Below are 25475 nucleotides of genomic sequence, written 5' to 3'. Positions count from 1 at the left end.
CCTTTCAAGGGCAAATTCAGCTAGTTGGGGCCAAAGGTCAAGTTTTGTTGCCCAGTAGTCAAGGGGATTGTCTACCTCAGTTGGCAGGGTGCTGTCCAAGTAGGCCCAAGCCTGTTGTTTGAGCTCCTGCTCCAGGTCCACCTGATGCTGCTGCTGCGGCTGGTTAGTAGTTTCCTCACTGCGCTGGTGAAGAAAGCTACTCATCATCGACTGCAGACTGAGGCAGCCGCTGCTGGTGGAGCTGCCACTGCTCCTACCACCCCACCCCTCCCCTGCTGCAATGGCAGCGGAACGCGAGCGCACAGGGCCCACAGTGTCTGAGGATGGACGTTGGCGCAGAAAGGCAGAGACCAACTGACTACATAGGTGGTTTTTATAGTACGTAATTTTGGCCTCCCTCTCAGCAGGTGTGAAAAAGGCCACCATTTTGGAACGGTAGCGAGGGTCCAACAAGGTGGACAGCCAAAAGTCATCCCTCTGTCTGATGGTTATTATTCGGCTGTCGCTACGCAAGCAACCGAGCATGCTATGGGCCATTTGTGCCAAGGAATGCGAGGGACTCCCTGCCTCCATCTCCACAGCATACTGCCACGGTGCGTCTGGGTCCTCTGTCTCCTCCTCCTCTACCAGATGCTCCTGCTCCTCCTCTCCGGTCCGCTGAGTGGAAAAACCACCCATTTCACTCAATAATTCCTGAGCACCAATGTCCTCCTCTACCTCCTCCTCTTCTTCCTATCCTGCCCCCACAGGGGTCATGTGGCGTTGAGATCTGTGCGCCACGTCTACCGCACCGTGACCAGCCATTGTTAACAGCATTTGTTCCAGGACGTGCAACAGAGGAATGACGTCGTTCATCCCATAGTCCTGCCGACTCACGAATAGCGTGGCCTCCTCAAAGGGCCTGAGCAAGCGGCAGGTGTCACGCATGAGCTGCCAATGGCTGACATCGAAGTTACACAGGGGAGTACCTTTATCCGCTTGTAACATCAGGAAATCGGTGATGGCCTTTCGCAGCTCGTAAAGGCGGTCTAACATGTGTAGGGTTGAATTCCACCTTGTTGCAACGTCGCAGATCAGGCGATGCTGTGGAATTCCGTTCTGCCGCTGCAGCTCAAGGAGGGTGTGCTTTGCGGTGTAGGAATGGCTGAAATGCATGCAAAGTTTACGTGACATTTTAAGGATGTCTTGCAGTGGGATGGTGGATTTTAGGAACCGCTTGACAGCCAGATTGAACACGTGAGCCATGCATGGCGCATGGCACAACCTTCCTTGACGCAGAGCAGACACCATGTTCTTTCCGTTGTCGGTCAACATGGTTCCGATTTTCAGTTTGCGCGGAGACAGCCATCTGTCGATTTCTCTGTTCATTACACTCAGAAGTTCCTCCCCTGTGTGACTACGTTCGCCAAGGCATACCAGGTGCAGCACAGCGTGACACCGTTGCGCCCTGCACATGTGATATGCCGGTCGGGTAATGGGACTTGGCACGGGGGTGGCGGCTGAGGATACGGCGGAAGAAGAGGTGGTAGAGGAGGACATGTTTGCTGGACCAACGACATGCAAACGTGGAGGCAAAAGCGTCGTGACCTGTCCAAGTTGCTGGTGCGGCTGTGCCGGCACCACGTTCACCCAGTGGGCCGTAAATGACATGTACTGTCCCTGACCGTAGTTACAGCTCCACACGTTGGCGCTGCCGTGCACTTTGGCAGAGACCGACATGCTCAAAGACTGGCCCACCATCTCTTCTACATGTGAATGCAGGGCTGGCACTGCCTTTTTGGCGAAGAAATGCCGGCTTGGCACTCTCCACCGCGGCGCGGCACAAGCCATCATTTCTCGGAAAGGTGCTGAGTCCACCACTTGGAAAGGGAGGGACTGCAGCACCAGCAACTTGGACAGGAGGACGTTCAGCTTTTGCACCGTCGGGTGCGTGCTCGCAAACTGTTGTCTCTTGGAAACGGATTCCAAGAAAGACTGCTGACGGAATCCGTGAAGAGGAGTAGCAGGAGAAGGAGCATCTGAACGAGCGGAAGATGCCAACGAGCGACAACTCCCCTCAGCAGTGGTGTTGGAGCCTTGACTGGCTGATAGAGGGCGATTGACGTCGGGTGACGGAGCAAGTAACGGAGCGGGTGATGGAGCGGGAGCTGGGGCAGGCAGAACCGCCGTATCTTTATCACGGTTTTCCCAGGCCACCAAATGGCGACGCTGCATATGCTGACGCAACGCTGTAGTCCCAACATGGGCCCCCTGGCCACGCTTGACTTTCTGGCCACATAGTCGACATACGGCTACGTTTACTTCCTCGGGCGGCTTGACGAAAAATTGCCACACCGCCGAGTAGGAAACTTTGCCCCCGCTACTCCTCACTGGCTGACTGCTACTTCCTCTGTGCACACCGGCACCACTACTGACCGTGGTGGTAGGCTGCAGTGGAGCTGGTGCTCTACTCCGTGGCCGTTTGCCTCCACTGACACTGCTGCGACCCTGCTGCCTCCTGGCCAACCCACCGACTGTTTTGCTCGCTGCCAAGCTGGCACCCTCTTCTCCTGATGATGCGGAAGAAATTGCCTGATGACGACGAGGCTGCCAAGTGCGATCAGCCTCCTCATCATCAATTAGGGTCTCCGCCTCACTACTAGCCCCCTCGGCTGCGTGTGGGTCAGGAGACAGACCTGTCTCTAGACCGGCTACTGAGCCACTCTCCTCACCAGTACTTCTTCGCCTGGCTGCTGAAGAGGCGGATGTCTCCCCCCGTTCCTGACCGCCCTCTGTTAGCTCTTCCTCACTGTACAGTGGGGCTGAGCCCACAGCATGCGATACTTCGCTTGGTGAGGGAACACCAAAGGACAGGGGCAGGTAGAGGACACGTGATTTCAGTGGGCTTGCTCCCGGGCCATGCCAACTAACGGTTGTGTCTGATGTACACACCGACCGTTGGCTGTAGGTGTCAGAGGTGACCTGGGAAGAGGAAGACGACCGAGCCAACCAATCGATGATGGCAGGGTTGTCGGTGGAGACACGACCGCTGGATGACACCGGGAGCAATGGCCTCTGGCTGCGACTAGTGCTGCCTCGACCCCTTCCTCTGCTGCCAATTCTGTGTCCCTGAGTAACAATTCTGTGTCCCTCAGTAACACTTCTGTGTCCCTCAGTAACAATTATGTGTCCCTCAGTAACAATTCTGTGTCCCTCAGTAACAATTCTGTGTCTGTCCCTGAGTAACAATTCTGTGTCCCTCAGTAACAATTCTGTGTCCCTCAGTAACAATTCTTTGTCTGTCCCTGAGTAACAATTCTGTGTCCCTCAGTAACAATTATGTGTCTGTCCCTGAGTAACAATTCTGTGTCCCTGAGTAACAATTCTGTGTCCCTCAGTAACAATTCTGTGTCCCTGAGTAACAATTCTGTGTCCCTCAGTAACAATTCTGTGTCTGTCCCTGAGTAACAATTCTGTGTCCCTGAGTAACAATTCTGTGTCCCTCAGTAACAATTCTGTGTCCCTGAGTAACAATTCTGTGTCCCTCAGTAACAATTCTGTGTCCCTCAGTAACAATTCTGTGTCCCTCAGTAACAATTCTGTGTCTGTCCCTGAGTAACAATTCTGTGTCTGTCCCTGAGTAACAATTATGTGTCTGTCCCTGAGTAACAATTATGTGTCTGTCCCTGAGTAACAATTCTGTGTCCCTCAGTAACAATTCTGTGTCCCTCAGTAACAATTCTGTGTCCCTCAGTAACAATTCTGTGTCTGTCCCTGAGTAACAATTATGTGTCCCTCAGTAACAATTCTGTGTCCCTGAGTAACAATTCTGTGTCCCTGAGTAACAATTATGTGTCCCTCAGTAACAATTCTGTGTCCCTCAGTAACATTTCTGTGTCCCTCAGTAACAATTATGTGTCTGTCCCTGAGTAACAATTCTGTGTCCCTGAGTAACAATTCTGTGTCCCTCAGTAACACTTCTGTGTCCCTCAGTAACAATTATGTGTCCCTCAGTAACAATTCTGTGTCCCTGAGTAACAATTCTGTGTCTGTCCCTGAGTAACAATTCTGTGTCTGTCCCTGAGTAACAATTCTGTGTCCCTCAGTAACAATTCTGTGTCCCTCAGTAACAATTCTGTGTCCCTCAGTAACAATTATGTGTCTGTCCCTGAGTAACAATTCTGTGTCCCTGAGTAACAATTCTGTGTCCCTCAGTAACAATTCTGTGTCCCTGAGTAACAATTCTGTGTCCCTCAGTAACAATTCTGTGTCTGTCCCTGAGTAACAATTCTGTGTCCCTGAGTAACAATTCTGTGTCCCTCAGTAACAATTCTGTGTCCCTGAGTAACAATTCTGTGTCCCTCAGTAACAATTCTGTGTCCCTCAGTAACAATTCTGTGTCCCTCAGTAACAATTCTGTGTCTGTCCCTGAGTAACAATTCTGTGTCTGTCCCTGAGTAACAATTCTGTGTCTGTCCCTGAGTAACAATTATGTGTCTGTCCCTGAGTAACAATTATGTGTCCCTCAGTAACAATTCTGTGTCCCTCAGTAACAATTCTGTGTATGTCCCTGAGTAACAATTATGTGTCCCTCAGTAACAATTCTGTGTCCCTCAGTAACAATTCTGTGTCCCTGAGTAACAATTCTGTGTCCCTGAGTAACAATTATGTGTCCCTCAGTAACAATTCTGTGTCCCTCAGTAACATTTCTGTGTCCCTCAGTAACAATTCTGTGTCTGTCCCTGAGTAACAGTTATGTGTCCCTGAGTAACAGTTCTGTGTCCCTGAGTAACAGTTCTGTGTCCCTCAGTAACAATTCTGTGTATGTCCCTGAGTAACAATTCTGTGTCCCTCAGTAACAATTCTGTGTCCCTCAGTAACAATTCTGTGTCCCTCAGTAACAATTCTGTGTCTGTCCCTGAGTAACAGTTCTGTGTCCCTGAGTAACAGTTCTGTGTCCCTGAGTAACAATTCTGTGTCCCTCAGTAACAATTATGTGTCCCTCAGTAACAATTCTGTGTCCCTCAGTAACAATTCTGTGTCCCTCAGTAACAATTCTGTGTCTGTCCCTGAGTAACAATTCTGTGTCTGTCCCTGAGTAACAATTCTGTGTCCCTCAGTAACAATTCTGTGTCTGTCCCTGAGTAACAATTCTGTGTCCCTGAGTAACAATTCTGTGTCCCTGAGTAACAATTCTGTGTCCCTCAGTAACAATTCTGTGTCTGTCCCTGAGTAACAATTCTGTGTCTGTCCCTGAGTAACAATTCAGTGTCCCTGAGTAACAATTATATGTCCCTGAGTAACAATTCTGTGTCCCTGAGTAACAATTATATGTCCCTGAGTAACAATTCTGTGTCCCTGAGCAACAATTCTGTGTCCCTGAGTAACAATTCTGTGTCCCTCAGTAACAATTCTGTGTCCCTCAGTAACAATTCTGTGTCTGTCCCTGAGTAACAATTCTGTGTCTGTCCCTGAGTAACAATTCTGTGTCCCTCAGTAACAATTCTGTGTCCCTGAGTAACAATTCTGTGTCCCTGAGTAACAATTCTGTGTCCCTCAGTAACAATTCTGTGTCCCTCAGTAACAATTCTGTGTCTGTCCCTGAGTAACAATTCTGTGTCTGTCCCTGAGTAACAATTCAGTGTCTGTCCCTGAGTAACAATTCTGTGTCCCTAAGTAACGTTTCTGTGGCCCTAAGTAACGGTTCTGTGTCCCTAAGTAACGATTCTGTGGCCCTAAGTAACGTTTCTGTGGCCCTAAGTAACGTTTCTGTGTCCCTAAGTAACGATTCTGTGGCCCTAAGTAACGTTTCTGTGGCCCTAAGTAACGATTTTGTGGCCCTAAGTAACGTTTCTGTGGACCTAAGTAACGTTTCTGTGGCCCTAAGTAACGGTTCTGTGTCCCTAAGTAACAATTCTGTGGCCCTAAGTAACGTTTCTGTGGCCCTAAGTAACGTTTCTGTGGCCCTAAGTAACGTTAAGTAACGTTTCTGTGGCCCTAAGTAACGTTTCTGTGTCCCTAACTCTCTCCCTCAATACAGCCAGGTCTGCCTCTCTTGAATGACTGGACGCAAATGGAGAATTCTAAAATGGCCGCCATTTATAGCTCGACCATTACACAGTGCTGGCTGGCTGGCTGCTGATTGGCTAATGCGATCACATGTCATGAATGAATGCATTATGGGTCAGCGTGCCTTGTCTGCGCGCCTTCCCAGACATCCCCGCTCCGTCGCCGCACATGTCGCCGCCATTTTAGGAAAAATTTTGATTCGCGCATCCGAAGTATGCTAATTTTCTAATATTCAAAACAAATTCCACTTCGCCTAGTTCGATTCGCTCATCTCTAATTACCTCTACTGACCCAAACTCCTCCCTAATATATGCAAAAATATGCCCACATTGTTAAAATGGTAGTCCCATCCACCCACAATTACAGTATAATTCAACCAGGCCATAGCTTGGGGAAATTGTATAAAGTTCTAATGGAAATACATCTAAAGCCAAAACATTTTTGATGGAAAGTGAATGGATAGCTCCACTGTCAGGGTTTATTTTGGGAATTCTGTCCCATTGAGGAGAATTCCTACCACTTCCTGTCTTTAAAGAAATCTCTCCAAAGTGATTGGAAATCCAGCATTTTACATGTGTCTCCACTGTATGATAGTGTGGCGATCTGTCACAATGTGGAACGGTTATTTCACCCAGGATTCTCAACAAGGCAGGTTGAGGGGCTCTGAGGTAAATGTTTGATACAGAGTAAAGTGGATTTTCACTTTCCTCATTTGTTTGTAAGGTCCATTTTGGGACCTGGAGCCGGGAGATTTCAAAGCGATTTGGGAGGGATGGAATCTCCAATCCTGGGACCAGGTTTTGGGAATGGCCAGGAGACTGATTGCACAGGTGTGTGCATGCCTTTTCATAGAGGCCTAACCAGGGTTCTGGGCTCCACCTCTGCAGACAGGAGTCAGGAAGGCTCCACCCCGGCAGGCAGGAGTCAGGAGGGCTCCACCCCGGCAGGCAGGAGTCAGGAGGGCTCCACCCCGGCAGGCAGGAGTCAGGAGGGCTCCACCCCGGCAGGCAGGAGTCAGGAGGGCTCCACCCCGGCAGGCAGGAGTCAGGAGGGCTCCACCCCGGCAGGCAGGAGTCAGGAGGGCTCCACCCCAGCAGGCAGGAGGTCACTGCCTTGAAGTCAGGTGGGCTTAACCTAGGAGAGGTGGAAGCCAAAAGCAGCAAGGGGCTGCTCGGGAGTAGCTTTGTGCTAGTGGCTAGCTGTGTGCGAGAGCCATTGTTGAAGCAGTCTGCAGGAGACAGACGTAAGCCTGAAGAGAGAGGCCAGAGGAAGATTGTTTATATCTGAGAGAGCCCGGAGGCTGAATCTTTTTGTTTATATTGATGATAGATACCCCTGCGTGGGAAACCTCTTATGTTATTGAACTGTCATTTAAATAAAAGTGGGCTGAAACAGCGAGTTGCTGTGTGCATTACAAAAGCTCTACCATTTGAAGCGAGGTCCCACAAATGGAACATTTCAACTCTTTCCCTGTCCTAGTTATCACGACCATACCAAGGGGTTGACCTAAGAGAGGCTGCACTGAGCAGTCCAATAGGGGGCAGAATAAAAAAAGGCAGGACCTACAGCCTATGGTGTTGAGGGAGTTCACAGTCCATGGGGGAGTGTACTTTAGTTTTTTCAGCATGGGTGTTAAAGGACCTGGTCCCAACACTGCTGGTGACAACTGTAAACTATTGGATTTCCCATCACTTTCTGTCTCAATGACAATGGTCATTCAGTGTTGGTGTTTTTTTGGTGGCATACACCAAAAAAAATAGGACCATTTTCAGTGCCCCTTCAATATAGGAATCTATAAGTGGGTGGGTGGGGCTCTGGGTATCCCTTTCCTTTCCCGCTTGAGTCAATTTACGCAACCTTTACATATATATTGTATATTTACATCAGTCCCTAACCCTCAAGGGACGTACAATCTAAGTTCCCCAACTTACATTCATACACACACATACTAGGGACAATTTAGATATGATCCCATTTACATACCAGCATGTCTTTGGAGTGTGGAAGTAAACCGGAGTACCCGGAGGAATCCCACAAAGGCACAGGGGGAACATGCAAACTCAACGCAAGTGGTGCGAATTTGAACCAACAAACCTAGTACTGCCAGGCGGAAGTGCTAACCATTTAGTCACTGTACTGCCCATATATATATATATATATATATATATATAACTAAGTTTTAATTACGCTGTTTGTTTGGGGGGGGGGGGGTGGGCATGCTACTTGACACAGGATTCACTTTTCAGATAGGCAGTAGTAAGAGCAGTACGGATAGTTTTTTTTTTTTTTTTAGGGGAACTCCACCTGATCAGCTTTAGTGTGTCAGGTGGTGGAGTCTTCCAATCACTGTATTCTGTCTATGATTCTGAATAGCCCCGATACACCACCTAGGGGGAGGGATAACTGGAAGCTGAATTTGGCACTCCTGGACGATGAGAAGGTGAGTCATGGACTTATGCAGCAGTAAGTCATAGTGGTGGGAGCTTAAAAAATGAAGTATTGTTGGGTTTTTAAAGGCCATAGGAAGAAATAAACAGCTTGACAAGTATGTAAACTACTAGCGTCTGCAGGGGACGCTTGATAGGCTTGTCTCGAATAACGGAGATCTGCGGATGATCTCTGAGGTTAAATTCTTGCTCAGGAAATTACAATATCACAAGAATGGTTCTGGAAAGAGATTATGGAAAATACCACTCTCCCGACCCTTGTTGTAGGCCTGGTTGACAATGCAGGTTCCCTGACAAAATTCAAGTCGGGGATCCTGGAAACTGCCAGGTCATATTATGCTGACCTCCTTGGTAGGAAGGACCTCGATCAGGCAGGCATGTCAGGTGTTCTGAACTCTACTCTAGGACTGGGAAATGGCAGTTCTCTTGCGAGTTTGACAGAGGATATCACGGCAGATGAGGTGGTTAAAGCTATTAAGAAGCTTGCCATTAAGAAGTTGCCTGGGCCAAATGGATTGACAGCCGAGTTTTATAAGCACTTTAAGGGCTCGTTCACACTTGACTGTTTTACCAACGCTTGCCAAACGCCCCTATAGCGTTTTTAAACGCGTTTTTAAGCGCTCCGCAAACGCCGCATGCGCGGTTCAGCGGCGGTTGCTAGGCGTTTGCCAAGCGTTACAAACACCTATAATGATGTTTGAATGGTGTTACCGCTCCTCAAAACGCCCCGCAACTGCGTCGCAACGGCACCGCAAATGCCGGCCGGGCGTTTGCGGAGCGAAACCATAGACTAGAATAGGAGGCTTCAACGCCTCGTGACTCAACCAGAGGCATCCATTTTGCCGCGACGCTAACGCTCCCATTAGAACAGCACCATGTGCTGCAATGTGCAGAATTGTCAGGCATTTGGGAAGCGGTTAAAACGCTTCCCAAACGCCTCTCTGCCGCCTGCACACAACACTAGTGTGAACGTAGCCTTAGGTTACTCTGGCCCCACATTTGCTGGAGGTTTTTAATGGCAGTCTGAAAGAGATTTTGCTCTATCCCCCCATGTGACAATCTGCAGTGAATCTTCTGTCAAAGGGTAAAGATTCCTTGAGAACTGAGAATTGGCGATCCATTAGCCTTCTCCATGTTGATAGGAAGATACTAGCAAAAATACTTTTCTGGCGTTTATCATCTGTAGCAGGCAATTACATTTCTCTCAATCAGCACTGTTCGGTTCAGGGTAAAAGCACTTTTCGGCAGTGTTAGCTGTCCGGGAGGCCCTGGAACGGTGCAGAGCTGCAGGTTGAGGAATGTTCCTGCTGACACTGGATCACACTAAAGCTTTTGATCGGGTCAATCATGAGTACCTACGGCTGCTTCTTGGCAAGTATGGCCTGGAGGGGGGGCTTTGCCAATTGGCTAAATACTTTATACAGGGGGGCTGAAAGCTTCATGCTTGTGAATGGTTGAATCGGACAGTCTTTTGAAGTTGGCTCAGGTGTGTATCAGGTGTGTCCTTTGAGTCCTATACATGTTCGCAATCTATCCCTTCATTCAGAGGTTAGAGAGCGGACCATTGTGTGGAGTGCCTTTGGGCATTCCTGGTGAGCCTACTCTGAGGGTTGTGGCCTATGCTGATGATGTATCTGTTTTCATCTCTGGGACAGAAGAGGCAGAGGAGGCGCTCTTGGAGATACTCCTAGACTGTAAGCTCGAAAGGGCAGGGCCCTCTAACCCTCGTGTATTGTGTTGCTACTGTATTGTCTCATGTCTTGTCCCCATTCTTATGTACAGCGCTGAGCAAACCCTTTGGCGCTATATAAATACTCTATTATAATAATAATAATAGAACAGTATGCTGAGTTATCTGGCTCAAATATCAATCAAGATAAAAGTGAGGTCTTCTGGATGGGAGAGGAAGGCGAAGGCTTTGAGCTACTGGACGCCTTCCCAGAGCCCCAACAGGAAATAAAGTTTTAAGCATCAGATTTGGTCCTGGTGATTACAGCCTTGCAAATTGAATAAGCAAGCTACAATATGCCGATGCCAAGGATGCCAGCTGGAAGGACTGGAAACTTTCTTACAAGGAAAGGACTGACCTAGTTAAAACTTACTTGACCCGATATTTCTGTATGTCAGCTTTGTCTGTGTTTTGCCAGTGTCTCTCTATGCAAAAATCTATAGCTTTTTCTTCCAGCTGTTATGTAGGAACAGATTGAACCGCATTAAGAGGTCTGTAACCTACCTTCTCAAGCAGATGGGTGGCCTAGGTATGGTCAACCCAGTGGTTTTCTGTTCTCTAATGTTTTTGAAACATTTTGGTAGCATGCTGGCAGAGGAACCGCCTGGGAGGGTTGATATTTTCAGTCCTGGTTTAGGCCTTTTCTGCAGAGCTGGAAAAATGATGGACCATTAAAAATACTGAGGGTCCAACATGGTAAGTTCCTAGCTTATGTTGCTTCATACCCGAAAATACTTTGGTAATGGTGAGTGACAGTGGAGGAAATTAAGTCTCTTCCTGGGAATGCTCTGGAGAGGAGGGTTGTTGAATCTTCCTTTAGCGAGCTGCTGGCCTTAGGGATTGCCCAGGCCCTGTTGTGAGGAAGGGTCTGTGTTTGATCTGAAGAGAACCCCTTTCAAATTTATTGATTTGGCTTGGTAATCGTTCCATGGCAGACTCTATGTGAAGGGAAACCTGAAGCATTGCTCTGTGGAGAACCATGGTTGTCCAAGAGTGGAGTGTGGTGGGATAGAGAAGATGATGGACCATTTTTTGCTTCAGTGCCCCTTCAATATAAGAATCTATAAGTGGGTGGGTGGGGCTCTGGGTATCCCTTTCCTTTCCCACTTGAGTCACTTTACGCAACCTTTACATATATATTGTATATTTACATCTGTCCCTAACCCTCAAGGGGTGTACAATCTAAGTTCCCTAACTTACATTCATACATACACATACTAGGGACAATTTAGACATGATCCCATTTACATAACAGCATGTCTTTGGAGTGTAGAAGGAAGCCGGAATACCCGGAGGAATCCCACAACGGCACAGGGAGAGCATACAAACTCCAGGCAAGTGGTGAAAATTCGAACCAACGACCCTAGTACTGCCAGGCAGAAGTGCTAACCATTTAGTCACTGTGCTGCCCATATATATATATAACTTTTAATTAAATGTTTTAATTACACTGTTTGGGGGGGGGAGCATGCTACTTGCAGCGTTTTTTAACAAAATGCTGGGAAAGTCATATTCAAAGTGGTTGGTACCCTTGGGATCCTCTGAAAAAGCAGTGTCATAATTTCAATGTGCCGCTAATGCCTAAGCATCTGGTCACATGATCCCTTCTGAAGGGAAGGATTGGCCAGCCTGAACACCAACCAGTCTTTTCAGCACATATCCCTTTGTATTCCTATAATTAATACATTTTCAGTTCTCTTACCAGAATTGCACACAGGGCTTTTTCTCTTCTCACCTGTAAGTACAAAGTGAAATTGGAAACTATTTAAATAGAACAATGAAAAACACCAGGCCCCACTCACAAATCCATATACACGCACCATGCTTTGCAAACATCTAAAAGTGGGTCAATTTAAGGCCATGCTCCAAATCTACTGAAATCTCACCCCAGCCTAAAATTACCTTTGTATGTTTGAGGATTCCTCTCCATTTTCTACAAGCATTACCTCTACTGACCCAAACTCCTCCCTAATATATACACAAATATGCCCACATTGTTAAAATGGTAGTCCCATCCACCCAAAATTACAGTATAATACAACCAGACCATAGCTTGGGGAAATTGTATAACGTTCTAATGGAAATACATCTAAAGCCAAAACATTTTTGATGGAAAGTGAACGGATAGCTCCACTGTCAGGGTTTATTTTAGGAATTCTCTCCCATTGAGGAGATTTCCTACCACTTCCTGTCTTTAAAGAAATCTCTCCAAAGTGATGGGAAATCCAGTATTTTATGTGTCTCCACTGGAACATTTCAACTCTTTTCTTGTCCTAGTTATCACGGCCATAGCAAGGGGTTGACCGAAGAGAGGCTGCTCTGAGCAGTCCAATGGGGAGGGGGGGGGGGGGGAAGGCAGGACCTACAGCCTTTGGTGTTGAGGGAGTTCACAGTCAATGGGGGAGTGTACTTTAGTTTTTTCACCATGGGTGTTAAAGGACCTGGTCCCAACACTGCTGGTGACAACTGTAAACTGTTGGATTTCCCATCACTTTCTGTCTCGATGACAATGGTCATTCAGTGTTGGTGTTTTTTTGGTGGCATACACCAAAAAATAAAACCTTTTAAGAAGTAGGGCAAAGGTGATGGATCCATGCATAATTTAGTTTGTCAGTGTGACGGGAGTGACTTTTGGGGGTGGGGGGATCTCTGTATCATCTCCCCAAATTTTTATGTTTAAGTGACTCTGTGCCTGTTGAAGGTACAGGGTGTGTAAATGTGAATGTCCCAGTCTTGTGTATAGTGTGTGTTCCTTTGTTCTCGGCCACATGGCTATCCATTGTTTGTTTGCCATGTGCTACTCCCCATTGTGCTGTGTCTTCCTGTCCAGCCAACTATTATGGGATGCATGTGTCCCTGTATTGTCCCTGCCATGTGGTTGCCTATTGTTCTATGCCATGTGCTTAATCCCATTGTTCTGTGTCTTGGTTGGATAGGGCAGGCTGATGATGTGTTTCCTGTCCCTGGTTGTCTTTCCCCGCCCTCTGTATAAAACATGTTGTTTGTGTACAATAAAGAGAGTTGGCTTCCTGTTTTAAGAAGAACTGGGTGCTGTCTATTTCCTGAGGGATTTCAAGGGTGTGGTCCGTGGATGGTGTTCGGACAGGGGAAGCTGTGGTAGAACGGAAAAACTCAGTGCGGGCTGGGTTCCCGTTCCGTTACATTGGTGGCAGCGGTGGGATTGTGCTTCCAATCTGTAAACACATCCAAACCACCACCGGGATTCAAGAGCAGGAAAAGACGTCAGTCACCCCAGTGGAGACATGGACCTGGCATCAGAGTTCCCAGGGCTGCTGCAGATCATCCTTGCAACATACCCCAGGACTGTGTCTACGGATCAGTACCTGGAGCTCAGGCAGCAGATTTGGGAGGTGCTTTGGAGAGGAGCAGTCCAGGCTGCTGGTATGGACAAAGGCAAGTGCTATCCAACCCCAGGGGAATGGGTCAGGGACCATCGAAAGTTATGGATGCCATTCCTGGGAGAGCAACCTCAGGAGCAATGGGTGACTGAGTTGGACAGGCTGGTCCAGCAGGATATACAACTGGACAATAGATATCGGGCTCTGCGGTGGTATGCAGAGCAGGAATATTTAGGGCAGGCAACAGAGTGCTCTCCTGAAGAACATGACTTTGGTGGGCCTGGATTGCTGTGGGAGAGCCTACAGATCTTTTTGTGTTTGGCGATGAAGGAGAACCTACTCTGGAGGAGTTGCGAAAAGACAGAGAGGCTATGTTCGGTCTCACAGGGGTCTCAGAGCTTGAACCAGATCTGGAATACCTGCTGAAGAAAGAACTGGATCTGGAAAGGGCATACAGGCAACTGCTAGGACATGTTCGGCAGCATGCCCAAGAGTCAGCAGTGGAAATTCCAGAGACTGGGGATCTGATAGACTTCTCGGCTGAGGGGGAACCAGCAGTAGACCTGGCAACAGAGCCAAACAGAACTGAACTCTGCCCAGCACTGGTAGCATCTCCTGAGTTCCACGGACATGAGATAGTGAACCCCTATCCACAGACACTGGTTCCAGAGGCTGGGGATTTGATTGATTTTTTTTCTGAGGAGGAACCAGCCGGGGAGCTGCCAGCTGAAGCGCTGACAACCGGACAGAGGATCCAGGACCTCTGCCCCACACCTGCGGTAGTTTCAGAGGCCCGGGGTGAGAAGGGAGAGGAGGTTGTTGTCCTCTCTTCCCCACAGTCAGCCAGTGTGGAGGAAACTGTTTTCCCTCCCAAGCCAGGATCTGTGCACCAGGGGGACAGTGATGGAGGAATGCCATCCCAGCAGCAGATCCATAGTCTGGGAGGGGAGGAAACTGGCCTCCCTCCCCTACGGTTAGCCGGAGCAGATGTGGGGTCCCGAGAAAAAGTGCTGGCAACAGGGCAGAGCGCCGCTGGCCTCTGCCTAGCAACTACAGCCACCACCTGGATGCCCCAGGGATGCGGGGCAGTCAGCCCAGATCCCCCACAGAAGGATGAAGGCGGCCCAGCCACCCTGTCTTCTCTCCAACGGCTGAGAGGATTTCCAGGAGAAGGACCAGTCCGTACTTCTCCCCAGCGGCGGGTATGTTCTACGGGAGAGGCAGAGGTTGTCTGGGTGAGTAACACTTGGTGTGGGACAATTTGTTTGGGGTACTGTGTGGGTGCCGGCATTGAGGGACTGGAGGTACCGACTAACTTCAGAGTACATCCGTCTGGGATCTACTCCTGCGTTAGTCTCCTGCCAAAAGGGGAGATATGTGACGGGAGTGACTTTTGGGGGTGGGGGGACCTCTGTATCATCTCCCCAAATTCTTATGTTTAAGTGACTCTGTGCCTGTTGAAGGGTACAGGGTGTGTAAATGTGAATGTCCCAGTCTTGTGTATAGTGTGTGTTCCTTTGTTCTCGGCCACATGGCTGTCCATTGTTTGTTTGCCATGTGCTACTCCCCATTGTGCTGTGTCTTCCTGTCCAGCCAACTATTATGGGATGCATGTGTCCCTGTATTGTCCCTGCCATGTGGTTGCCTATTGTTCTATGCCATGTGCTCCATCCCATTGTTCTGTGTCTTGGTTGGATGGGGCGGGCTGATGATGTGTTTCCTGTCCCTGGTTGTCTTTCCCCGCCCTCTGTATAAAACATGTTGTTTGTGTACAATAAAGAGAGTTGGCTTCCTGTTTTAAGAAGAGCTGGGTGCTGTCTATTTCCTGAGGGATTTCAAGGGTGTGGTCCGTGGATGGTGTTCGGACAGGGGAAGCTGTGGTATAACGGAAAAACTCAGTGCGGGCTGGGTTCCCGTTCGGTTACAGTCAGTGTGGAGTAAAATCTGTAATACAGACTGCAATGATCTTGCTTTGGCAAACCTCATGCATGAAAGGTCATCAAAAGAGTACCTTAAAGTTAAGGTTAGGGGGTGTAGGAGAAGAATACACCAATGGTGCACAACCAGCTAAAGCCTTCTTAAATACATAATAAAAAGTGTGTGTAACTTTATGGTTTCAGACAAACATGTAGCTCCGCCTGGGACCTCCTTGTATTATGTACTGTGTTTCTGAGACTGGGTTTAACAATATATTTCTATTGTGAAGCCCAATTTATGGACAAAACACATTAGAGGAGGTCCCAGCAGGTCTTCTTGTTTGTTTCGAACAACAACTTTCCACATAATGAACATTAAAGGAGTACTTCCAGCGTTTTGGATTTGCCTGCCCTTTGGGTCATGGAACGAACCCCTGCTTGGTTTTGCCACCCAATCTGCAAGGGATGTGACCTAAGGAGAAGGCTTTAGGAGTGATGTATGCCTGTTTGTCTACTTTATACTAGGATTCGTTGCACCACTAAATCCAATCATCTTCCAGAGTCCACCATTCCTTCCTATCCAGCCATTTGAGCCCTGAATGTTTGACAGCCCCTAAAACCCTAAAATGCATTGCTGTGTAACCTTAAGTTTTTATGATGGAAATACTTTTTAACTCCAAAACTATTTTGGCTCAACTTCTACACCCACAACGATTAAAACCTGGAGATGGTTCTAACCCTTCCCCAATCCATGCAAACTAGGATAATATTTGTTTGTTTTGAATTTGATGATTAAGGTAACATTTTTCTCTAATTCACTGCAATGCAGCCATATTACGAATCCCACCCCTTGGCAGCCACGGATTTGGAACCATTTAGAAGAATAGAAGGTACAATGAAAGGTAGCTAAAAAGAGAGATGTAGCCCTCACCTCCTAAGTAAGCACAGTTGAAATAGCTGCAGAGTTCTCCAGTGCTCTCCAGCTTATACGTGGTTCCAATCTGTTTTTTCTTGCTAAATTTTTCTCCAATGGGAATAAGGAATTCTTGTTCATCAAAATCTGAAAAATCATCAATGTTAACACCATAGCAGGTTGATATGTTGAAAAGGGGATCCTTCCCAAAGTCTTCTATAGCAGTTTGTTGGCTTATAGAGGAAGATGTAAATCGGCCAAAACGCATTTCGTCAGCTACCTTTACAGCACCGATCTTTGTCCCCCTGTAGACCTCAGATTTGTCACAGCTTGTTCTCAGCACCTGTAAGGCTCTAGTCAGGTAAAAGTGAAGAGCTTTAAAATGGAAATTTTTCATGTAGAAATCTCTAGACTTTCCCGCAATTGAGACATTTCCATTCAGCTGGCTGTAGATGGCGTATGGCTCTTCCATTGTGTACAATACAACTGCTATGCCATAGTTGTCATCAAAGTTCTTTGGAAGGACTAAATGCTCCCTGCTCCAGTTTTGACTAGCTTTTTCCCACATTACAGCAAACTGGTTGTACTTCTGTTCTTCTGCTAGTATTGTTGGCATCTCTACCTCCATCTGTTCTGCACAGCCGATATACTGGTCATCAAATGCATCTGGCATCATGTTGAAAATGAATTCTTGGTGGCTCATCTGTAAATGAAAATATTTGAAAAATGACATTGTGTAGAGTTAGCTGGTGCAGGCCTGGGATATAGTGAGAGATCAGTGACCCTTAGTAGTAGACAACCGAGATTATCTTTATATAAGATAAATGTGTGGTGTAAGGATTTAGTATTTTCTAAATTCTCTTTTTATATTTTTATGTGATTTGTAAATAGCAGTGGGTTGCAATCAGCCAAGCTGTTATCTCTAAGCATAGAAAGTTATTTCTTCAGCCAGATGATATTGACCCTGCTTCAGCACATTGTGCTTGGGAATTAATAGTTTGTGTTATGAATATTTATTAACCCAGACAATCAGCTTGAGCCTGGGCCTGGTGATGTGAGCAGGGCAGGTGTTTAATGTTTGGCATGCCACATGGTCTTCTCTCCTGGACTCAGGCCCCAGGGGATGTGTGTGTAAACTGTCTGGAACTTTGTTGGATTTAAACCCAAGGAGCATAGATGCTGCAAGTGTCTTCCCTTAGAAATCCTAAAGATGTTAACTTGGGTATGGCCGGCTAGCTCATGTGAGAAGATATGCAGAGGAGAGCTCCTGTCCTTTATCCTGATATAATCTTGGATTCTATACCTCCATTCATTAACCCTACATTCAAAATGGCCTGTACACTTCTCTGTCTACAGAAGAGTTGGCCAGCACCTTTTTTGTCAGTGTGAACACACTCTATACTCATGATTATGAGAGGAGATACAGGCGTGGTGGACCTGCATCTGCAAGAAGGTGGCAACTCACACCATCATCCATATATGACATGCATACTAAAAATAGATAGAGCCAAAGATGCAGTCACTAAACTGGAGCAACTTGCTCATATGCCAAATATACTGGCAAAATGGGTAAAATCTGCCACCCTAAGAGACCTGAGTACTACTAAAGACATGCTACCTGCACTCTTGATGTCTGGACAGGACACAGAGGGCCAGGAGGAATTCATGTAAACCATAAGCAATCATTCTGGGTCCATAAAATCACCTAAATTCGCTAAAGTGAAACACAAATAATGAGAGCATCACTATTGTTATTATACAGAATTTATATAGCGCCAACAGTTTGCACAGCACTGTACAACATGAGGGCAGGAAGTACAATTACAATACAATTGAATACAGGAGGAATCAGAGGGCCATGCTCATTAGAACTTACAATCAAAAAGGGAGGATCAAGTGATACAAAAGGTAATAACTGTGGGGGTGAGCTGATGGAGAGAGTGGAAATACAGTTGTTAGGCTGAGGTGGGATAGGCTTCTCTGAACAGAAGGGTTTTCAAGGATCTCCTTAAAGTGGACAGAGTAGGAGAAAGCCGGACAGATTGGAGTAGGGAGTTCCATAGCATCGAACAGTCTCGGGAGGCGAACCTTGGAGAAGGTGACAAGTGAGCTAGAGAGCAGGAGGTCTTGCGAGGAACGTAAATAACTATTTGGTTGGTATTTTGAGACTAGGTCAGTGATGTAGCTGGAGGTCAAGTTGTGGATGACTTTGTAATTTTTTGTTAGTATTTTGAATTTAGTTGTTGGGTGACTGGCAGCCAATGGAGAGATTGGCAGAGAAGGGTGGCAGACACGGAGCGGTTGGTAAGGTGGATGAGCCTGGAAGCAGCATTCATTCTGGACTGAAGGTGGGATAGCCTGTGTAAAGGTAAGCCGATGAGGAGGGAGTTGCAGTCGGAGTTGCTCAGCTCGGTTTTGGAGAGATTGAGTTTGAGGAAGTGGTGTGACATTCAGGCTGATATGTCTGTTAGTAAATTAGTGATGTGTGAGGAGACTGGTGTTGTGAGCTGAGGGGTAGAGAGATAGATTTGGGTATCATCAGCGTAGAAATGATTTTGAAAGCCATGGGAGGCTATCAGCTGACCCTGGGAGGAGGTGTAGATGGAGAATAGGAGAGGTCCAAGAATAGAACCTTGGGGGACCCCAACAGAGAAAGGTAGAGGAGAAGAGGAAGTAGAATTGTAAGTGACACTGAAGGTGTGTTGGGATAGATAGGATGAGAACCAACGAAGAGTACAGTGCCAGAGACCAAAGGAGTAAAGTTTATTGAGGAGGTGGGGGTAGTCAGCTGTATGTAGGACAGCCGAAAAGGTCCAGAAGTAGGAGTACAAAATAGTGTCCATTGGTCTTAGCTGTTTAGTAGATCATTTGTGGGTTTTAGAAGACCAGTTTCTGTGGAGTATTACATGTAAAATCAACACTGCAGAGGCTTTTTAAGTATGGGGGTGACTAGTGCATGTTTTAAAGTGTTAGGGAAGATCAGAAGAGAGGGAGAGACTGAAGATGTGAGTTAGAGATCTCTTTAAGTGTTACTAAACCCACAACAGTAAAATCAGTCTGTATATGCAGTAAAGCATGCTTGTTATACTCATACTAAGGGGTTAATCCTCTGCATTCTGTAAAAAGGATGTTTGATCCTGTCTTCTATGATCCTCCCCTTCTACTGTCCCCAAATCATCTCCTGATAGAACAGAGCCTTGGGGTCAAGCTGCACATGCTCAGTTTGGTGTGTATTGCTAGAGAGTTGTTTGTTTGTTTTTTCTTGGGAGAGTGCATGTGATCAGCACAGGGTCAATCAGCATTGTCCATACAAAGATCAGGGGTCCTGCAGCCTCCTAGGACAGTCAAAAAACAAAATGAAAACTCCTCCTACAAGCTTTAACCAGTGCTTTGCTGGACACTGATAGAAGTCACAAGACAGCTATATACAGTGCCTTTATAAAGTATTCATACCCCTTGAAATTTTCCACATTTTGTCATTTTACAACCAAAAACGTCAATGTATTTTATTGGGATTTTATGTGATAGACCAACACAAAGTGACACATAATTGTGATGTGGAAGGAAAATGATAAATGAATTCAAAATATATATAGGATGAAAACAACCTATATCCCCATGTACAAGAAATGGTGAAAACGCGTCAAAGCGTGACCATATCAGAGGAAGTCGGATATGACGAAAAGCGTGACCATCTGTGATATCAGCACACATGCCGGGACCACGTGGTGAGAGCATGTGATCGGTTGAAGATCTGAGTTACCAGTGTGCGGTGAGATTGTCACTAGCTGCTGTGAGCGGCGGCCATCTTATTGGAAGTATTTATATAAAGTGCACTACCATGTTACTCAATGTGAGTGCTTTTCTTGAGGACAGTTTTCTATGGCAATAAATGATTGTTTTTATGGTATCACGCTACGTGGCTGTTTTATTTTGCCCACATATGGAATTGATATTCCCCAATCTGAATGAGGAGGAGATCGGAGTATGAGATACTAATAATCTTGTGATCGGAGGTCCTTTTGGGTTGCTGGCTGATTATCAAGTTCAAGATTTCACAACCATCCATTGTTAAGGAGATTGATTGAATTCCTACTAATTTTCCACTGCTGGTTATTCACCAGCTTCTGGTGAGTGCTGAATCCAATGTTGCTGACCTGGCCTGCCTGACTACGCCTTACGCTACCCAGACGATCCATCCATCCATTCCGCACGGCTCTGTCCCTGTTACCAGGTCTGCCAGCCTCTTCACGTCAGGATCCTTTCCCCGCACAACTCTGACGACGCTCTCTACCATTGCCGGACGTACTCAGGGGTCGCGACCTGGTCTCAGTCTGCTCCAAGTCCATCCCCACCATCAGGGGCCTTGGGGAATAAGCAGATTGGGACTTAGACTCCGCGCCCTGAGGAACCCCATGCTGTGGGCTGCTAGAGACGCCGCCAGGCGGTGCTTAACAATACCTAACGGCCTGCCTGACCATTCCACCTCTCCAGCCCTGACTATACCTGTGTTCCCACACATTTCTGGTCATACCCGGATCCCTGACATTACACCAAGGACAGTCCTGACCAGAAGTGGCTGCACAGGAAAGCCATCTTGGCTTATTGTTGTGAAGGATGCATCCTGAGGATGTTGTGTATTTGTCGCTGCTAGTCCTAGATGACAGAGATTATGCCTATCAGACTCTGAAGGAGTATACCAGGGATCAGCTGCTAGAATGCATACAAGTTGCTCATTCACTAGTGGATCGAGGCACAGAGTTTTCTGAGGTGCAGCCATTGATCCAGGTTTGTGCTGAGTTGGCTCTGTCCTGTACCCCTGGAAGCAGGGATGACATTTTTACACCATTTAGTGAAGATCAAGTGGAATCGCTGGTATGGTTGTTGGAGGATGATCCAGATTGCTTCCATGAGCATTATGCAGCTTGTCCATCACATGTGCTTATGGATTGCATAAACGCAGTGCAGTCTTTGGTCAGACAGGCTACGTGTAAGCTGAGCTTCGTTCAACCAGTACTGCAGATATGGTCAGATTTGTTACACCCAGCCTCAGTCAGTTTGCAAAAACCCAGTCCTGCTTCTAACCTACTTCTTCAAAGCTCTATTCCTGCATTCCCGACAGCACCCCCAGTGACAGCCCAGTATACCCTCCAATCCCGATAGCACCCCCAGTGACAGCCCAGTATACCCTGCTATCTACCACATGTCAGTCCCCCGCTCCCACTCACTGCACCTATCCTGCCTTTAACCCTGTAAAGAAGCCCTCTGTAGCAACTGTTCCCTCCTCTGTTCTACCCTCCAGCTCTTCTCTGTCCCCAGCTACTCCATCCATTTACAGACCTGCATTTACTTTCAGTGCCCCAGTAACTAAACCCAAGAAGAAGCAAAAATTCTTTCCAACCAGTACCATCCTGCCAGTATCCAAACCGGTCAGCCTGCTGTCTGAGAACCCGCCTTCCGTTGTTCAGCCTGATGCCCTGATGCCTGATGACCCAGTGTACGCTACCCAGCCTGATGGCCCGATCCGGCCTGATCACCCTATCCAGCGTGATGACCCGATCCAGCGTGATGACCCGATCCAGTGTGATGACCTGATCCAGCCTGATGATCCTACCTGGCCTGATAGTCCTGTCCAGCTTGGTGGCCTGGTGCCCGCTACCAAGCCTGATGGCCTGATCCAGCCTGATGGCCCAATCCAGCCTGATGGCCCGATCCAGCCTGATGACCCGGTGTTCGTGATCCAGCCTGATGACCCGGTCCAGCCAGATGACTCGGTGCCCGCTGTCGAGCTTGGTGACTCGGTGCCCACTGTCGAGCTTGGTGACTCGGTGCCCACTGTCGAGCTTGGTGACTCGGTGCCCACTGTCGTGCCAGATGACTCAGTGTCCGCTGTCGAGCTTGATGACTCGGTGCCCGCTGTCGAGCCGGATGACTCGGTGCCCGCTGTCATGCCCGCTGTCGTGCCAGATGACTCGGTGCCCACTGTCGTGCCAGATGACTTGGTGCCCGCTGTCCAGCTTGGTGACCCGTGCCCGCTGTTGTGCCAGATGACCCAGTGCCCGCTGTCGTGCCAGATGACTTGGTGCCCGCTGTCGTGCCAGATGACTCGGTGCCCGCTGTCCAGCTTGGTGACCCGGTGCCCGCTTTCGTGCCAGATGACTCGGTGCCGCTGTCGTGCCAGATGACTCGGTGCCCGCTGTCGAGCTTGGTGACTCGGTGCCAGCTGTCGAGCTTGGTTACTCAGTGCCCGCTGCTCCGCCTGATGGCCCGGTGCCCGCTGCCTTGCCTGCTGCTCCGCATGATGGCCCGGTGCCTGCTGCTCCGCATGACGGCCCAGTAGCTGCTGCTCCGCATGATGGCCCGGTGCCCGCTGCCTTGCCTGCTTCCTCGCCTGATGGCCCGGTGCCCGCTGCCTCACCTGATGGCCCGGTGCCCGCTGCCCAGCCTGATGTGCCTCCGCCCACTGCCCAGCCCGATGTGCCTCTGCCTGCTGCGCAGCCCGATGTGCCTCTGCCCGCTGCGCAGCCCGATGTGCCTCTGCCCGCTGCGCAGCCTGATGTGCCAGCCCCTGATGTCCAGCTAAACTGGCCAATAACTGATTCCCAGCCTGCTCCTGGAGATCCTGTGTCCAGCAACCTGCCTTCCTGGGTTCACCTACATAAAGAGAAGTCTGCCAGCAGGAAACCCAGCCAGCCGGTTGACTCCAGCAGTAAGATATCCAGCCAGTTACCTGACCCGGGCGGTGGAACATTTTGCCCACTAAGGACTGTTTGGAGCGTCCTGAGGCCGCTCCTTGAGGGGGGGGTACTGTCAGGAATAGACTCAGCACTGGTGGTGGGACTCACCTGCCGTGTGGGCTGCAGTACCAGGGCTGACCAGCGGGTGCTCTCAGCAGCCAGAAGCTCACTCCTGCAATCAGCCAACACCTGAGGCTGATTGCAGGAGGTGTATTTAAGGAATGGCCAGACCTGCAGTCAGTGCCTTGGTGTATTGTTTCCCATGAGCCCCTGTACCTGGTATCCTGTGAGTCTTCTGTTGCCGACCTCTGCATTGTTCTTGACCCTGCTGACCATCTCCTGTTTAACCCCTGCCTTGCCTGACCATCCTTCTGCCTGATCCTCTGTACCGCACTGCCCGTGAGTTACTGAACCCAGCTTGTGACCCTGACCATTCTCTGCCTGCTCCTTCGGTACCTCACTGCCCGCACGTTGCTGACCTGGCCTGACTATGCCTTACGCTACCCAGGCGATCCATCCATCCATCCCGCACGGCTCTGTCCATGTTACCAGGTCTGCCAGCTTCTTCATGTCAGGCTCCTTTCCCCGCACACCTCTGACGACGCTCTCTACCATTGCCGGACGTACTCAGGGGTCGCGACCTGGTCTCAGTCTGCTCCAAGTCCATCCCCACCATCAGGGGCCCTGGTGAATAAGCAGATTGGGACTTAGACCTCGCGCCTGAGGAACCCCGTGCTGCGGGCTGCTAGAGATGCCGCCAGGCAGTGCTTAACAATACCAAACGGCCTGCCTGACCATTCCACCTCTCCAGCCCTGACTACACCTGTGTTCCCACACATTTCTGGTCATACCTGGATCCCTGACAGACTGGGCCATTCTAACACATGAAGATGCTTTGATCTGAACCATTCCATTGTAGCTCTGGCTGGATGTTTTGGGTCGTTGTCCTGCTGGAAGGTGAACCTCCGCCCAGGGGCGGACTGACCATTTGGAAACTCGGGCACTGCCCGAGGGCCCGGGGTCAGTGATCCCCTACTGCCCGGGGGCCCCATGAGTTGTCAGTCCGCCTCTGCCTCCTCCCCAGTCTCAGGTCTTTTGCAGACTCTAACAGGTCTTCTCATAAGATTGCTTCGTATTTGGCTCCATCCATCTTCCCTTCAACTCTGACCAGCTTCCCTGTCCCTGCTGAAGAAAAGCATCCCCACAATATAATGCTGCTACCAACATGTTTCACGGTGGGGATGGTGTGTTCAGGGTGATGTGCAGTGTAAGTTTTCCGCCACACATAGCGTTTTGCTTTTAAGCCAAAAAGTTCTATTTTGGTCTCATCTGACCAGAGCCCTTTCTTCCACATGTTTGCTGTGTCCCCACATGGCTTCTCACAAACTGCAAGCGGGACTTCTCATGGCTTTCTTTCAACAATGGCTTTCTTCTTGTCACTCTTCCATAAAGGCCAGGAGTGGAGTGCACGACCAATAGTTGTCCTGTGGACAGATTCTCCCACCTGAGCTGTGGATCCCTGCAGCTCCTCCAGAGTTCCCATGGGCCTCTTGGCTGCTTCTCTGATAAATGCTCTCCTTGCCCGACCTGTCAGTATAGGTGGACGGCCATGTCTTGGTAGGTTGGCAGTTGTGCCGTACTCTTTCCATTTTCAGATGATGGATTGATCAGTGCTCCGTGAGATGGTCAAAGCTTGGGATATATTTTATAACCTAATTGTTCTTTAAACTTCTCCCAACTTTATCCCTGACCTGTCTGGTGTGTCCCTTGGCCTTCATAGTTACATAGTTAGTCTGGCTGAAAAAAAGACAAAAGTCCATCCAGTTCAACCATTAAATAAAAAAAAAAAAAGTTATAATCCTATACCCACAGTTGATCCAGAGGAAGGCAAAAAAAACGGCAAAGCATGATCCAATTTTCTCCTGCAGGGGAAACAATTCCTTCCTGATCCCTGAGAGGCAATCGGATATCAACCTGGGTCAACTTTACCTATAAATGTTATATCCAGTTATATTCTGTGTATCCAAGAAAGAATCCAGGGCTTTTTTTTAAAGCAATCCACTGAGCGGGCCAGAACTGTCTCTTGAGGGAGTCTATTCCACATTCTTACAGCTCTTACTGTGAAGAAACCTTTCTGAATTTGGAGATCAAATCTCGTTTCCTCCAGACGTAAAGAGTGCCCCCTTGTCCTCTGTGATGACCTCAGGGGGAATAACTCTACACTGAGTTCAGTATATGAACCACTGATGTTTTTTTACATGGAGATCATACCCCCCCCCCCTTATGTATTATACATGGAGATCATATCCCCCTTATGTATTATACA

The 25475-nt window shown here is 48.3% G+C and overlaps 1 protein-coding gene across 1 annotated transcript in view; it reads right to left on the bottom strand.

Moving 5' to 3' along the window:
* Positions 1–25475, bottom strand: part of LOC149442249 (ecto-ADP-ribosyltransferase 5-like) — an 89256-nt gene that overhangs the window by 14109 nt on the left and 49672 nt on the right. The window contains exons 3-4 of the mRNA XM_089656223.1: positions 16431–17115; positions 11927–11959 (exon numbers count right to left, since the gene is read on the bottom strand). Of these exons, the coding sequence (XP_089512349.1) occupies positions 11927–11959; positions 16431–17115 (718 nt within the window). The remainder of the gene's footprint in view (positions 1–11926; positions 11960–16430; positions 17116–25475) is intronic.

This window comes from Staurois parvus, unplaced genomic scaffold, assembly GCF_062004578.1.
Source record: "Staurois parvus isolate SC_StPar_1 unplaced genomic scaffold, SC_StPar_1.0 ptg000897l, whole genome shotgun sequence".
Lineage (NCBI taxonomy): Eukaryota > Metazoa > Chordata > Amphibia > Anura > Ranidae > Staurois > Staurois parvus.
This window is presented reverse-complemented; position numbering and strand designations above follow the sequence as displayed.